The sequence below is a fragment of the Arvicanthis niloticus genome, chromosome 2, assembly GCF_011762505.2.
Source record: "Arvicanthis niloticus isolate mArvNil1 chromosome 2, mArvNil1.pat.X, whole genome shotgun sequence".
Taxonomy (NCBI): domain Eukaryota; kingdom Metazoa; phylum Chordata; class Mammalia; order Rodentia; family Muridae; genus Arvicanthis; species Arvicanthis niloticus.
Window position 1 is genome coordinate 38,432,571 of NC_047659.1, and position 14,323 is coordinate 38,446,893.

The 14,323-nt window shown below is 38.7% G+C and overlaps 1 protein-coding gene across 10 annotated transcripts in view; it reads left to right on the forward strand.

Annotated features, from left to right (window-relative positions):
• The window catches only part of Slc4a10 (solute carrier family 4 member 10), a 261,097-nt gene that overhangs the window by 243,709 nt on the left and 3,065 nt on the right, over positions 1-14,323 (forward strand). For 7 of the 10 annotated variants that reach the window (XM_034496614.2, XM_034496612.2, XM_034496615.2 and 4 more), the window contains 2 exons: positions 3,752-3,819; positions 7,069-7,185. In XM_034496614.2, the coding sequence (XP_034352505.1) occupies positions 3,752-3,819; positions 7,069-7,185 (185 nt within the window). Of the gene's footprint in view, positions 1-3,751; positions 3,820-7,068; positions 7,186-7,958; positions 7,998-14,323 lie in introns of all 10 variants that reach the window. The other 3 variants (XM_034496622.2, XM_034496618.2, XM_034496620.2) reach the window with 1 other exon arrangement.

Genomic DNA, 14,323 nt, shown 5'->3' on the forward strand with positions numbered 1-14,323 from the left:
TCTCCTCCCAGTCCTTAAAAAGCATAAATTGCAGCATCGCCAAGTGTTTGCTCCCTATAATAACTTAAGTATCTTTGTGAGCACTGACTCTGCTCTTGTTTATAGTTTGAGATTTTTTAAAATGGCTACCAAATAGATACAGACCTTGTCCCCAAAGTGGATATATAGCTGAAGTTACCTATTTTACTGAAGGTAAAAGACAGAGCACAAGTCAGGTACTGTAATATAACAATTTTAATTTTCGGCTATCACAAAATAAAGTTCAGACTGAGGATGTAATATTATTCAGTTTATCAAACGCTAGAATCTAGTGGGTTATAATTCCCATGTCAACTCAGCATGGGCCTTTGGGTTTAATGAAGCTAGTCACTCACTGCCATGAAAACACCTTAGTTCTATCTTTTATTCCTGTCTTGCATTTTCATCTTCCTCCCTAAAGTTTCCTCTTCACAGTACAGTTCTGTACTCTCTGTGCTAATCTTTTATTTCCTTTGAGAGTATGGGTCATATCATTTTTTTTTTTATTTTTGTGTTTCAGTAGCTTACAGGCCAAGTGTCATGTAGATCATGTAAATATACATTCATTAAGAGAACTGATTAGTAATGTCTATTAATCTTTGAGATTTTCCTAGAACATAATGCAACTCCATCAGTGTGTGCAATTGAGTAGATTCCATTTATAATGTGTCAATTTTCCTGCTCTTTGTTGGAAACAGAATTACTTGTTTCCCCCTTATTTTGTATCTGGAAACCATTTTGGTAACCATCTTAATCAAAATATTGTCTTAAAATTATAGTGTAAAAGATTTCTAAGGTCTTGCTGGCCAGACCCTTTCTTTGGGTTTGGATGGATCCTTGTTGGACCATTGATGGGTCCTGTGTCAATGACGTGCTAAATGGAAACCATGTTAAGCACTGTTATCGTAGTTATCTGATTAGTTTCATTCAACTCTATATCTTCTTGCATGACAAGATAGCCTGGGCTGTGAAGATAATGGAAACTGTGCCTGGCTTAATGGCTCTTCTATGAAAAGCCACCATTTTTACCTCCCCAACAGTGCCGCTTGGGGTGCAGCTGTCCCTCCAGCACCACGCCTAGGCCCACCCAGCTCCCTTCTGGCACTGAAGACAGCAACAGTGATGGCTCAGCCACCTTCACTTCAGATAAGCATGGCTGGGAAATGCTATCTTTAGAGGTGATGAGTTTTTGTTTGGATAGAATGATGACTAGTATAAAGCCCACACATACTAGCGAGCCTCAGAGTTCCAATAATTATTGGAAGCAGTTTTAGAGAAAAGCAGAAAAGCATCAGGAAAAACATTATCCACAAAGCTTTAACCCCAATCCTTGCTGCTAATGCCTGTGGTGGTGGTGGTGGTGGTGGTGGTGGTGGTGGTGGTGGTGGTGGTGGTGGATGTTGCTGCTGATGCTGCCAGGTGTCACCAGTGCTGATCACACGTTCATTCTCTTCCATTTGTTTTGCATTTTAGACTTCATTAAATCTTTCTGGTTTGTCCAGAAGAGAGGTTATGTATTGTCTTCTGTGAACAACCAACGGTGGCTATATGCTTTGTTTACATCTTGGTTTGAGATACATAGCTTTTGGGATTACTGAGGGTCTCTTTATGTCCCTCCATGTACAACAATATAAAAAGAATAAAAGGAATGTTTTCTACCTGAATGGATAGTTACATTCTGACTCAGACTCCATGGTGTGAGGATGCTCATTTGCCTTGATAAACTAAGTTGTAAGCAACACCTCCTTCCAAGCTGCAGAGTAGCTCTTCTTATTCTTAAATGAGTCATTTTAATTAATGGTCTCCTTGTTGTAAATTGAGTATAAATTGTTTTCCATAAGCTTGTGTATTTCTATGCTTAGCCCCCAGATGATGGCACTTTTCTAGAAGATTATGGAACTTTTAGGAGGTGAAACTTCTAGAGCAAAATGTTTACTGGTGGTGAACTTTGAGGGTTTAGAGTCAAGTCCCACTTCTTGCTGCTCTCAGCTTCCTTAATACTGATAGAGCAGAGTGCAGCCAGGTCCCTCACACACCTGCCAGCATGCCTTCCCTGCCGTATTAGACTGTGTCCCTTGGTCATTCCTGATTCCCATCAGGTTTCTGTTCACAACCATGAGGAAAGTAACTAACTCAGAGATTTGTTACAGAAGAGTAAGGCCTGACCACACAGCTGCTGGCCTACAGAACAGGTTTCTGGGAAGAAAGTGCAGGAATCTGGAATAGGAATAGAAAGATGTTAATAGTGTAAACAGGCCTTTACTGGCTCATCGGTTTGGAGTTGAGAAGACCAGAATGCTGAAAGAAATGTGGACAGTGGAGAGCCAACTAACTTTTGGGGACTCAGAGGGGAGCAAGGATTCCATTGAGTTAGGCCAGAGACAACGTATGTCATATTCTTCCAAAGAACATGGTTGAACTCAGCCTTCCTATGTCCTGAGAACTTCAGAAAATCTGAATTTGAAAGTAATAAACTGAACTGTTTGAGGTAAAAAATGTTAAAATTGTGTGGTATTTAGACTATGTTATGGTTATTATTTATTGCTCTCATCCAGGTCTATAGTCTAGCAGCTAGTAGAACAGAAAGTTATGAAAATTGTGTAGTTTGGGGGGAATGTGTGAGCTTACAATTATATGCAAGGCTGTGACTGATATGGAGAGTATAATCATTAGAGATTAGCACTGTTAAGAAAAAATCTTGTGCTGTGTACAGAGGCAAGAGAAAAGGTAACCTAAAGGTGACACTCCACCCATAGTAGGCTCCACCCTATGAAAATGGAAATTCACTTTTAAGACTATAGTCTAAACTGAGAATACTACTGAAGGTATTGCGCCGCAGAAACAACGGTCTCTGTAAGTGTTTCCATAGGGTCAGTATGCAAAGCTGATACAACTTCATCTTGAACTGGTTGGAGGACTTGGCAGCACTGTTTTCATAGTTGTATAAGCATGGGAGATGCAAGAATAAGAGACCCAATAAAACTTTTGCCAAGATTTCTGAAGACTACTAAGGCCAAGAAATGTATCACAGAGTTGGAATCCCTGCAAATGAGGCCCCAAGAAAGAAATCTATGAGGCTGTGAAGTTGAAGATTAGCTTATGAAGAATGGCTCATGTGGAAGGTAGCAGAACCACAAGGTTACTTCAAAGGAAAGCCTGGAGCAGAGTGGAGGTAGCAGAGAGAGGCTATGTGTGCTACAGGTAGTGAAGAAGGAGAAATATACATTTGTGTGCCCTCTCTATTTCAGACCTACAGAATCAGAACCTCTAGAGGTAGGGCCTGTGATATTTTTAGCACTGCATGCAGACAACTCTAGAGTTTGAGAATCAGTGCTCTGAATATGTGACCCTCACCCCTTCCTAGCAGAGGATTTGGGGTATGTAAATTCAACTTATAAACCCAAAGTCTCAGTGCATCACCCATACTCTCGATCCTGTACAATTCAGGCTGCTTCTTTAATGTGCTTGGGAATGAACCATGTTTTGCCTTGAGTGACATGGAGGAGATTGTCATTAGCATTTAAATTACCTCATGTTATGAGACTTTCCTTAATTACTGTGTTCTTAGTCGCTGAGGCTTTATTGAAAGGACCTGTGCTAGCATTAATAAGTGCAAACAAAGTGGAAGGTCCTGAGGTTAATGAGATAATAAAACATTAATCTGTGTTTCTTCTTTAATGTAAAATAGAGACCCGTTGGGTTCACTTTATCTACGTTACATTTGTCATTCCAGGAAGAACAAAGTATGCTCGCCATGGAGGACGAGGGCACAGTACAACTCCCACTGGAGGGACACTACAGGTAAACAGATGTTTAAAACACCACAGGTAGAGTCCTAGAATGTGCTGGTTATACTCAGCTTAAGAATTTCATACCACATGGAAATGGAAGTTATTCAGGTTGTGTTAAAACAACAACAACCAAAGACCAAAAAATAAATTCTGGGTTCCAGTATGTTCTGCCAGCAATCAATGTGCAGTGAATCATGGGGCCGTGAGAGTTCTCTCTCTCTCTCTCTCTCTCTCTCTCTCTCTCTCTCTCTCTCTCTCAAATTTTATAAAATATATTAAAGATCACTTTCTCACTTTCATGTTCTCAGAAATGACCACAAGGCAGGTCATTGTTCACTTTCAGCATAAGCGAGGCCAGTATCTGTAAGGTGATCATGGGAAAATACTTTTATTCTGAGAATTTGTTTTTAAACAAAAGTCACTTCCAAAAAGATAACCCAATTTTTTAGTTAAAGAAATCAGTCATGTCTGTCTTTTGGGAAAATATTAATGTAGTTGTGAAAACTACTTTTATATACAAAGATATGAAAACAAAGTTTTCTTAGTCTCAATGAAAACTTCCACAAACATTTGGCCCCTCCTCCCCCTCATTAACCCCTCCTTCCCTTTCTCTTCTGCTCCTTGCCTCTCACTGCTTCATTCTCTAACTTCCTTCCTCTTTCAAAAAGTTTAGTTTCAATAATTCTCTCCTAAAGTCTATTTTAAGTGCTATTTGATAACCAAGGGTATGGTCCTAAATTCTTAGGCTATGCCAGTAAATAAATAAATATGAAATCATGTAGGGGGAGAAATTTGCCATGATATTTAAAACACAGAGTGACAAAGAATTTATTGGATCTCAGAGTCTCACTTCAACACTGTACCCTCCCCGGTTAGATGTAATCACGTGGGACTTGAAAGTACCTGCAATTTAGCTCCTCTCTCTCTCTCTCTCTCTCTCTCTCTCTCTCTCTCTCTCTCTCTCTCTCTCACACACACACACACACACACACACACACACACACACACACACACACTTAAAATACCCTTTATTGAGGAGGGTCAGTATATTCTCAAGTGAATTCTCCGAGAACTAGTTTTATGATATGTCATTCCATAAGGACTCAGTAGTTAAATTGAAAGTGGTCCAAACTGAATGCTAGCTTGAAATTCAGAAATAATCTTTACATGCAAGATAATAAAAATAGTACTACCCCTCTTAAAGCTTAATTTTGCTTAAATCAGAATTTTCTAGACCCTTTTCCCCATAAGACGATCCCCTAATATCATGAGATACTTGTTTCTCATGTAATACTTTCTTGGAAATTGGTTGATCTCCTATTCTGAGATTCTAGGAAGTTCCATTTTCAAGAGGCTGGAGGAAATAAATATGTATTTTCAGACAGAACAAGGCTGAGTCCTGGTGGTTTTTTTTTTTTTTTTTTTTTTTTTCAGTAACTGGTGGATTTTTTTGTCCTCTTGTGAATAGCCATCAATGGAGGTGACATGAGGCTAGCTCAGGAGTTTTATTAATATGATTTTTTTTTCATAGTAAAATGTATATACTATGTACTAACTATATGTACTATGCTTATTTTCTTAGTTAATAAAAGTTGTCACTTGGTCTGTGATTAGTTTATGCTGCCATTTGGTTATGTTTTTAACTCTTGGGAAGTTTTAAAGCATCATAAATGTTTTCTATAATTGTTGTAAATTTAAAGCATGAAAACAGAACAAAACTAAAAAAAACCACTAAACACCAACATAGAACCCAATACTGTATGTCCCCATCTACATGGGAGGTGCTCTGTCAAAGGCACAGGCTGCAGTCACTCTCACAAATACTTACTGAGTAAGTAGGCTGCATTCATATCCAAGCAAATATTTACTGAGTACACACCATCATGTGTCCAGCTCTGGCTGACTTTTGAGAAAGCAGCTGTTAGCCAGTGTTCTAGACTCCTGCGGTCACATACAGTATATCTAAGTAAAATAAAAGATAGAAGTAGAGCACAAAAATATGAACAGCTAATACAGAGTTGTGAGTGGCAAAAAGAAGGATGGAAAAACAAAGCAAACAACTGGAGGGGAGGGGCAGAATGGCAATTTAAAATACTCGAAGCATGTACATGCCTGAGCAGGTGAAATTAGGACAGCATTGGAAACAAAAGTCTGAGATCTGGGATGGATTAAGAAAACAGTAGCCCAAATCTATCTATACATTAGAATATTTTCTTTAGATTTTTCAGATACTTTTCTTAAATTGAGGGAGTTAGTTGCCTTACGTGGGTTGTTACTCCTTTGATGTTAGATATCAGATGTCCTGCATATCACATATTTACATTATGATTCATACCAGTAACAAAATTACATGAAGTAGCAATTAAATCATTTTATGGTTGTGGGTCACCACATGAACTATATTAAAGGATCTCAGCATTAGGAACACTGAGCTTCTCTAGACTGTTCGAGAACAGTCTGGGGGCTATTAGAATGTAGGGACAGAACAGTAAGCAGATATAAGATAACAGGAGGTGAGGCCAGAAAGAGAGGAAGGCACAGAGTATTGTAGGCATCTGAGACAGTGGCAGCTGCTGCAGAGGTTGGAGGAGATGAAAAGAGGAATCTGCCACACTGTGAAGAATAGGAGCAAGTGATTGAGCAGTAGACACGTGGGAACTGATCGCTGTGATCTGGGATGGATTAAGAGAACTGTAGGCCAAAGCTGTATCTATACAACTCTCTATTTTAATTATGAAAATGTGATATTATAATAAACAAAATGGAATATTATTCAACCTTAAAAGAAGAGAAATTTAGGCATATGTTTAGATATCTTGAACTAGAAGGACACTTCCAAATGAAGTAAGCCAGTCACACACACACACACACACACACACACACACACACACACACACACCATTGTGTGATCCATTTTCCCTGGGACACTTAAAATTCTCAAAACAGTAGGCACAGAACATGCAGTGCAGGTTGCCAGGGGCCAGGAAAAGGAGGAAGAGGAGAGTTGTTGAATAGACACAAAATTCAGCTTGATAAGATGAAAGAATTCGGAGACAGATGCTAGCTGTAGACTGTAAGTTGTAAATGTCTTTTATAACTTTTCATTGTACGTTTTAAAATATTTAAGATGAAAACTTTGTTTTATGTGCTTTACTATTAAAAGTTTGATAAAAAAATTTTACATACTTATAAAATTGTCCTATATTCATCTTTCCTAACTGAATGCCCCATATTTCATTTTGGGTAAACTCCTATCTAGAGATGACCCATCTGTGATCAATATTTCTGATGAAATGTCAAAGACTGCCATGTGGGGGAACCTTCTAGTTACTGCTGACAACTCGAAAGAAAAGGAGTCACGCTTTCTTTCTAAAAGGTTGGAATTTTGAAATAATGTTATATTAATGTTAATGTTTTGTGGCATAAATTCACCAGATTGATTCAGTAGATATTATTGATTTTAATCATTTAAAGTTAAAATATTTCAGAAATTTTTTCTAAAAGGAGAATGATAATTTTCACAAGCATTATGCTTCTCAGTGTCTTCCTTTCAAATTAAAGCTCACTCCAAAACGACAGTGGGGGGGAAATGGAGCTATTAATGACCCCAGTGCATGATGGTTTTGAACATTCATTCTGACCCACTCTTTCTTTGTGTGGTTTCATGGATCTCTTCATCACACACTCCCAGGACTACTGTAGGTCCCAGACCACATTCTCCACTTCCTATTCCTTTGTGGCAATGATTTGGCACTTGTAACGGTCATTCTACATTTAGTTGATTTCCGGTTCCCAATTTTCAAGTTCCCGACAGGTTCCCCTAACCTTACCCTGAACATCCATCCGTTCTCATCTGTCTGTTGACATGTGAGCAGTCCTGAAGCTGTGCATGCTGAAAGAGGAAATGTTTTTAAGTAGTAAGAAAATCCTTGTATTTCAGTTGAAATATAAATGAGTTTGGACCACACCAGGCAACCATCTTAGACGCTGAGCAGAAGAGGAGGAAATTCCTGTGTTACACTAGTTTTGCTTCTCATAAGAAAGTGGTGGATATTTGGGGATGGTATGATAATGAGTTAATTTATTTATTTTTATAACCTCACATTAACTTTTCTACTTAATTTTTATATTACATTCTTTTGTCATAAGCTCCCCTTCTTAATCACTCTAGAAGCTGATTCCCCAAAGGTAAGATCTTTTCCCTCAAACCTATTTCCTGGTTGCATTTCCTTATGTTAAGTGGTGTCTTCTGGAAACCTGGTCAGCCTGTGTCATCTGTGTGAGTTTTGGGGAGGCAAAAGGCCTGGAGACTTGGACTCCAATCCAATGCCAGACTAATATATGTGGTGGTTTATATTTACACAGTTCTTTAAGGGGCTCTGAAAGATAAGGAAACATTTTTCCCTTAACATGTGCAAGTGTATTACATATAAAACAACAGATCTTACAGAACCATACTCGGCAAGTAATGGTAGCAAATTGCTAGATTGGGAAAATTTGTCCCTTTAATTTTGAAAACTGCAAAACTGGGCACTTCCATTCACGTTGCTGTGGTATGTCTAAACTTTTAAACTTCATGAAACACAGTTGGAGCTATGGGCTAGATAGACTACATTAGTCTTGGGGGAGAGGGGCCTCTTATTACAAGTTTTTGTCACCCCAAAATGGCATGCTGCTTCAATGTCATCTCTGTAGCAAGCAGAGTAAACAAGACAGCAACCATTGTCACCCCAGAAGCTGGGGTGGTCTTTCCTTCCTCTCTCCCTCATTTCCCTCTTCCATTGCTTGACTATAAATCCCGCTGACTGCTTTCTCTAAATTTCTTTAAAACTTAGACCAAAAGAGGCTGATACAAGCTTCTTAACAGGCTATTTCTAATACTTTTGAATGATGTCTTTGAACAGGCCTTCAAAACCAGCATGTATTCCCTTACTTGGATTGAGCAGCAGTAATGTTCATTCTAAAACATGATTTAGCATTCTTTGTTCAAAATCCTAGTTAGAGCCCCTTAGAGTCATCCTCGGAGTCATTTGTGTTTTGTCAGAACTCTTAAAAGAAAATTAGAATAAGAAGAGAGCAATTTGAGCCCATGGACAGTAAAAATTAGCATTTCTTCCATTTATTTTAAAATATGAAATCTAGGTTGGTGAACTCAAAATAAAATGCCAGGCATGGGAACTAAGTGGAGAATTTGAGACAAACTTACAGATGCTTTTCATCGTGAACTATGGGGGCCCATAGTCCAAACTCTTCTTGGCTTTTCTTTGTATTGAGCTAATGTTTTATAACATGATACTGTATGTGCTTCTTAAAGTCAATATTAAGGTCAAATAGTGCCATTTACTTGAAAACCTAGTTGTTTTAAAAGTCTAGTTCTAAGGAGACCATTATTCATAGAAGTGTAGTCATGTATTTCTTGTTTTCTTTTTAAAAAACACATATTTATTCTGATATAACTTCAATTATAAAATGAAAGTTAAATCTCTGTATGTGTGTGTGAGTGTGTGTGTGTGTGTGTGTGTGTGTGTGTGTGTAGCCCAGGTTTGCCTTGAACCTGTGATGTTCCTCAATGTGCTGCTCTGCAGAGCACTTTTCTTCACTCTTTGATGTGATCTCATTTACATCTGTTGGTTGGTAGTGTCTCCCACTGCTCAACAGTACAAACACTGAAAGAAAGGAAGTGGCTTTGAGAAATTTTAAACCCATCGATATTAATAGCAATGATACCCTTCCAAGGCAACTGCCGTCCCAACGTCTGCTGAAGACAGTGAAATATGACAAGGGAACTCTGCACATATGCTGGGTGGCAGATAACCCACTTGTCAAAACCAAAAAAGACCTACAGATGAGGTTCCTGAGACCCCTATCTCTTGTGACCCAGGCTGGCTCCACACAGACTTTGATCCACCCCTTCCCCCAGTTATTTTCCATTTTGTTCCTTTCCATGGTGTATCTCAGAAGCTTAATTACCTGTGCAGATGACATTTAGAACAGCAGTATCTTATCATTTGTTCTGCTTACATTTTGTTTTTAGAAATATCATGTGTGGTTTGACTGGGAGTAGAGGCTAGGAGCTAGCTGCGATTCCTGCTCATCTTGAGGATGCCTGCTTTGATCCTGGTAGAGCAGTGTGATGCAGACGTGCTGGACGTTCCTCTACAGCCTCTTATTTTATGGATTTAAATTTTAGTGTCACATTTTGACTGCCTTACTGCGTAACCAACACGAAATATAAACTGTAAATTATGACGTTCTATGAACTAACATTTAAACTCAACACTGAAATTCCAGGAAAAACATAAGATAAAAACTGGATCAGGCTCTAAGCATCACAAATAGTTTATATGTCGCCCTTGTAAGAACTCTTTCAAGCAAGTTAGAAGTGATAAGACGCTCCTAGTCAGTCACTCCAAAAGAGTGGCCCAGCTTCTCCTGATATGACAAAGACTTACGTGGCCTAAACTAAAAGCATTAAGAGAATTCTTTTCCTATTTGCTAAGCATTCTGTGTAATAATAATATTTTTAAAATCACAAATCCAGTAAGATATGTTTATAATCACACTAAGTACTCTGTGCATCCATTTGTATTCTGCAAAAGCTGCCACTGTTGAACATTCAGCAGGCGGTGATTAGAATCTGGACCTTTGCTCTAAGCAGTTTAGCAGTAGGTAGCCTGGCTCTCCTGTGACTGCTCAGCCTTGCTTTATGTTGCTTGTGTGTGATTCCCGTGTGTCAACTGCTGTCAGTAATTCAAAGCATTACCTCTACTTATATGTATTTTAAATGTGTGAAGTTGATACCATGGAATACTTGTTATTTCATATTTTTTTATTAATAGTATGGATTAATATTTTCCAAGCCATATTTAATTTTATAAAATTATATGCCATCTAGCTGTGACATATTTTTCTAGTTTCCTACTGTTACACATTTAGACTGCTTCCAATTTTTGTTTGTTTTGAGTTTTTAAAAGATTTATTGTTATAATCCTCATCATCTTTTTCCTCCTCCTCCTCCCCCTACCGCTCCTCCTCCTCTTCTTCTTTCTCCTTTACCTACTCTTTCTCTTCCTCCTCTTCCTCCTCCTCCTCATCATCATCATTATCATCAATATAGTGTCTTACTATGTAGTTCTCACTGGCCTGGAACTGATATGTAGACCAGGCTAGCCTAGAACTTGGAGAGATCTATCTGCCTTTGACTCTTGAGTTCTGGGCTGAAAGGTATGTGCTATTATGCCTGGCTCAATCTATTTTATTTTAAATTATATATATGTGTCTGTGTGTAGGTATGAGTACAGGTGTCCAAGGAGGTCAGAGAGGGCATACTAGAGTTAGAGGTGATTCTGAGCCAATTTACATGGGTACTGGCAACTCAACTTGGGTACTCTGCGAGAATAGCATGTTCTCTAATGCTCTTAACTGCAGAGCCAACTCTCCAGCACCTTGTTTTCTTTTTATACTTATATATTATAATAATTAATTTCAATAAGATAAAACAAAAACTAACACATTGGAATTGTAAAAAACAAACAAACAAACAAACATAAGGGAAGGAGCCCAGAGAAGGCACAGGAATCAGAGTTCCATTTGATTGCACACTCAGCAATCCCATTACAAACACTAACCTGGAAGCCATGATGTTTACTCAGAGGACCTGGTGCAGACCCATACAGGCCCTGTACATGGTTCTTCCATCTCTGTGAGTGCATGTGAGCTTTGGTCATAATTTATTTAGAGGGCTTTGTTTTCTTAGTGTCCTTCATCCCTTCTGGTTCTTATACCCTTTCTGCCTCTTCTGCAGGGTTTCCAGAGCCCTGAGGAGAGGGATTTTGGACTGAGTGTTCCAGAGGTCTCTCTCTGCATAGTGTCTGATTGTGGATCTCTGTATCTTTTCCTATCTGCTGCTGGTTATAGCTTTTCTGAAGATGGCTTAACAAAGTACTGATCTATGAGCACAGTCATCAGGAGTCATTTTATTGCAACATAGTTTTGTTTTAATTTGCTTTGTTTGTTTCTTTGACTTATTTTGGAACAGCAGTGTTCCATTTTAGACTAGGACACTAGGGTATTTAGCCACAGGTTCTTGGTCACCCAAGCAGTGTTGAGTAGAGGTTCCATATTGGCTGGTTACTTCCCCAGGCTTTGGGCCACCATTCCCTAGCCTATCTTGCAGGCACAACATTGTAGATTAAAAAGTTTTGGCCGGATTGGTGTTCCTGTTTCTCCTTTGGTAGCTTGCAGAGAATCTTCCCGTACCAAAGACACTAGAATGTAGGGGCTCCGCTCCGTGTAGGCACCAGCTTGAGGTTGCCTCCACAGCTTCCTATACAGTTTGATAGAAACAGTTCTCTCAAAAACTGCATCTAGTTCACAATTAGTGAATAACTGCAATGCTTTATAAAATGGATCCCTAAGTATATTTCTTGCAGTGGCACCTATCAGTGCTGAGAAAAGAAGCATTTTTCAGTGATGTTAAAAATATTTTTATTAACTCTTTGAGGTGTCATACAATGTCTTTTAATCACGCTCATACGCAACCTTCCCCCAACTCCTTTCTGATACCCTCCCAGATCACTACCCTGAACTGTGTCTCCTCTTTTGTTTATTAAGCCATAGACTCCTGTTTATGCTGTGAATAAAATCCTTTTGTGTAGGCTTATCCACTGGAACATGGCTGGCCTATCAGGCCAGGCTCCTGCTTCTGCTTCTTTTTACCTCTCACCTCTGTACTTCCTACATCCTCCTCCTATTCGGGAGTCTCCTTTGCTGTGATTTCTTAGGCTTGAGCCTTTCCCCAACTTCTTGGCAAATACTTGTCAGAACAATATTTGAGTGCCATGGAAGAAGCGTCACCGTGGATTTCTCAGTGGTTCTTTTTCTTTACTCTTGAAATGTCACTTTCTTCTCTTTATGTTTTTAGTTATTTTATTTTTTGACATTATAATATAATTATATCATTTCCCCATCCCTATCCTTCTTTGCAAACCTCGTGTATCTCTTCCCACTCTCTTTTAAATCTATGGAGATATATATATATATATATATATATATATATATATATATATATTCACACATAAAATGCAACCTGATCAATCTGTATAATGTTAATTGTGTGTATGTTTTCATAGCTGACCAACAAGGGTAGTTTTATCTATTGCGTATTCCTATATCTTCCCAGAATGTCTGACAACATATGTTTATTACAATAAGAAATGACACATACGTGATATATATTTGTTTAAATGAAAGCTTAAAGTTGATTAGCATCTAGAAAATAGATGTAATAAGAAACACACACACACAGAGAGAGAGAATCATATAGTCAGAAAATATTTTCATAGAGTTCTTTGAGCTGATAATACTTCTACCTCCCCAAATTAATTTTAGTGATTATAAATTAAACCATTATAAATTTAATGGTTATAACACAAAGTCATTATTCTATAATATAAACACCAATATAATAAAGCAGATCAGGAAAAAGTTTATCTATGGATCAAGTTGATGTCTACGTCTCTCTCTTTTTCTCTCTCCTCCTCTTCCTCTTCCTTCTTCTCCTCTTTCCCCTTCCCTCCCCTCACTGCTTAGTGACACATGATGTCAGTGGCCGTTAAGAAATCATGTATTTATCAAGAAGTTATATGATACCTAAGTTTCAAAGTATTGTGCACAAAGCAATTTACTTGAGTAGAGGCCACTGTATCTATCCCCTCCGTCTCCTAAGATAGGATACAACATTCCATTTTACAAAAGACAGTACATTAGAAACAGGAATGCCAAAATCAGTATTCTGGAAGTAAGCTACAAGAAGACTCAGAGGCCATATGGTCTAATGCTCAATTTAGTGTTGAAAAAACCCAGTCTCGGAGAGATTAAGTCACTGGTTGTAGGTTGCACACCTTGGGAGGCAAAAGTGAGTACCTGTATCTCCACCCCACTCTGCTGGGTTTTATTGGCTCTGTTTGACAGACGAGGCGAGTACAGGTGAAGTCCAAGGACAAGTTAATTTGGAAAGCACAGTAGCAGACATTTGTCTTATAAAAGGAACATCAAGTAGAGAAAAGTGAGTCATACAGATAGAGAAGTTAAAAATACAGAATTAAGGCGCTCAACACATCATGTGCACACTGTCATCTCTTCTCAAGGAAGGAGAAAAGAAAAGGGAAGAAAGTTGCTTCGCTCTGACCTGTAAGGAGTATGTGCTGAGAAGTGTAGCAGGCACACACCCGGGTGCCATAGACACCCGCTCACACCAGCTCTCAGAGCTGGCAGCGTGCCACAGATGGCAGAAGCTCCAGCACTTCTTACCTGATGGCGCCGGGTGGTGGTGACAACTGAGAAGGGCTGTTTCTAGCTTGAATTGGAGAAAAAAACAATTTTCAAAACACACTCTCAGAATGTGTTTAAGTTATTGACCACTAAGAAAGATGCACAGGAAAAGCCATAGAAAACATAACTTGGTTCCTTTATCACCCAGGGAACAGTCATAAAACTAAGAGTACTACTACCTT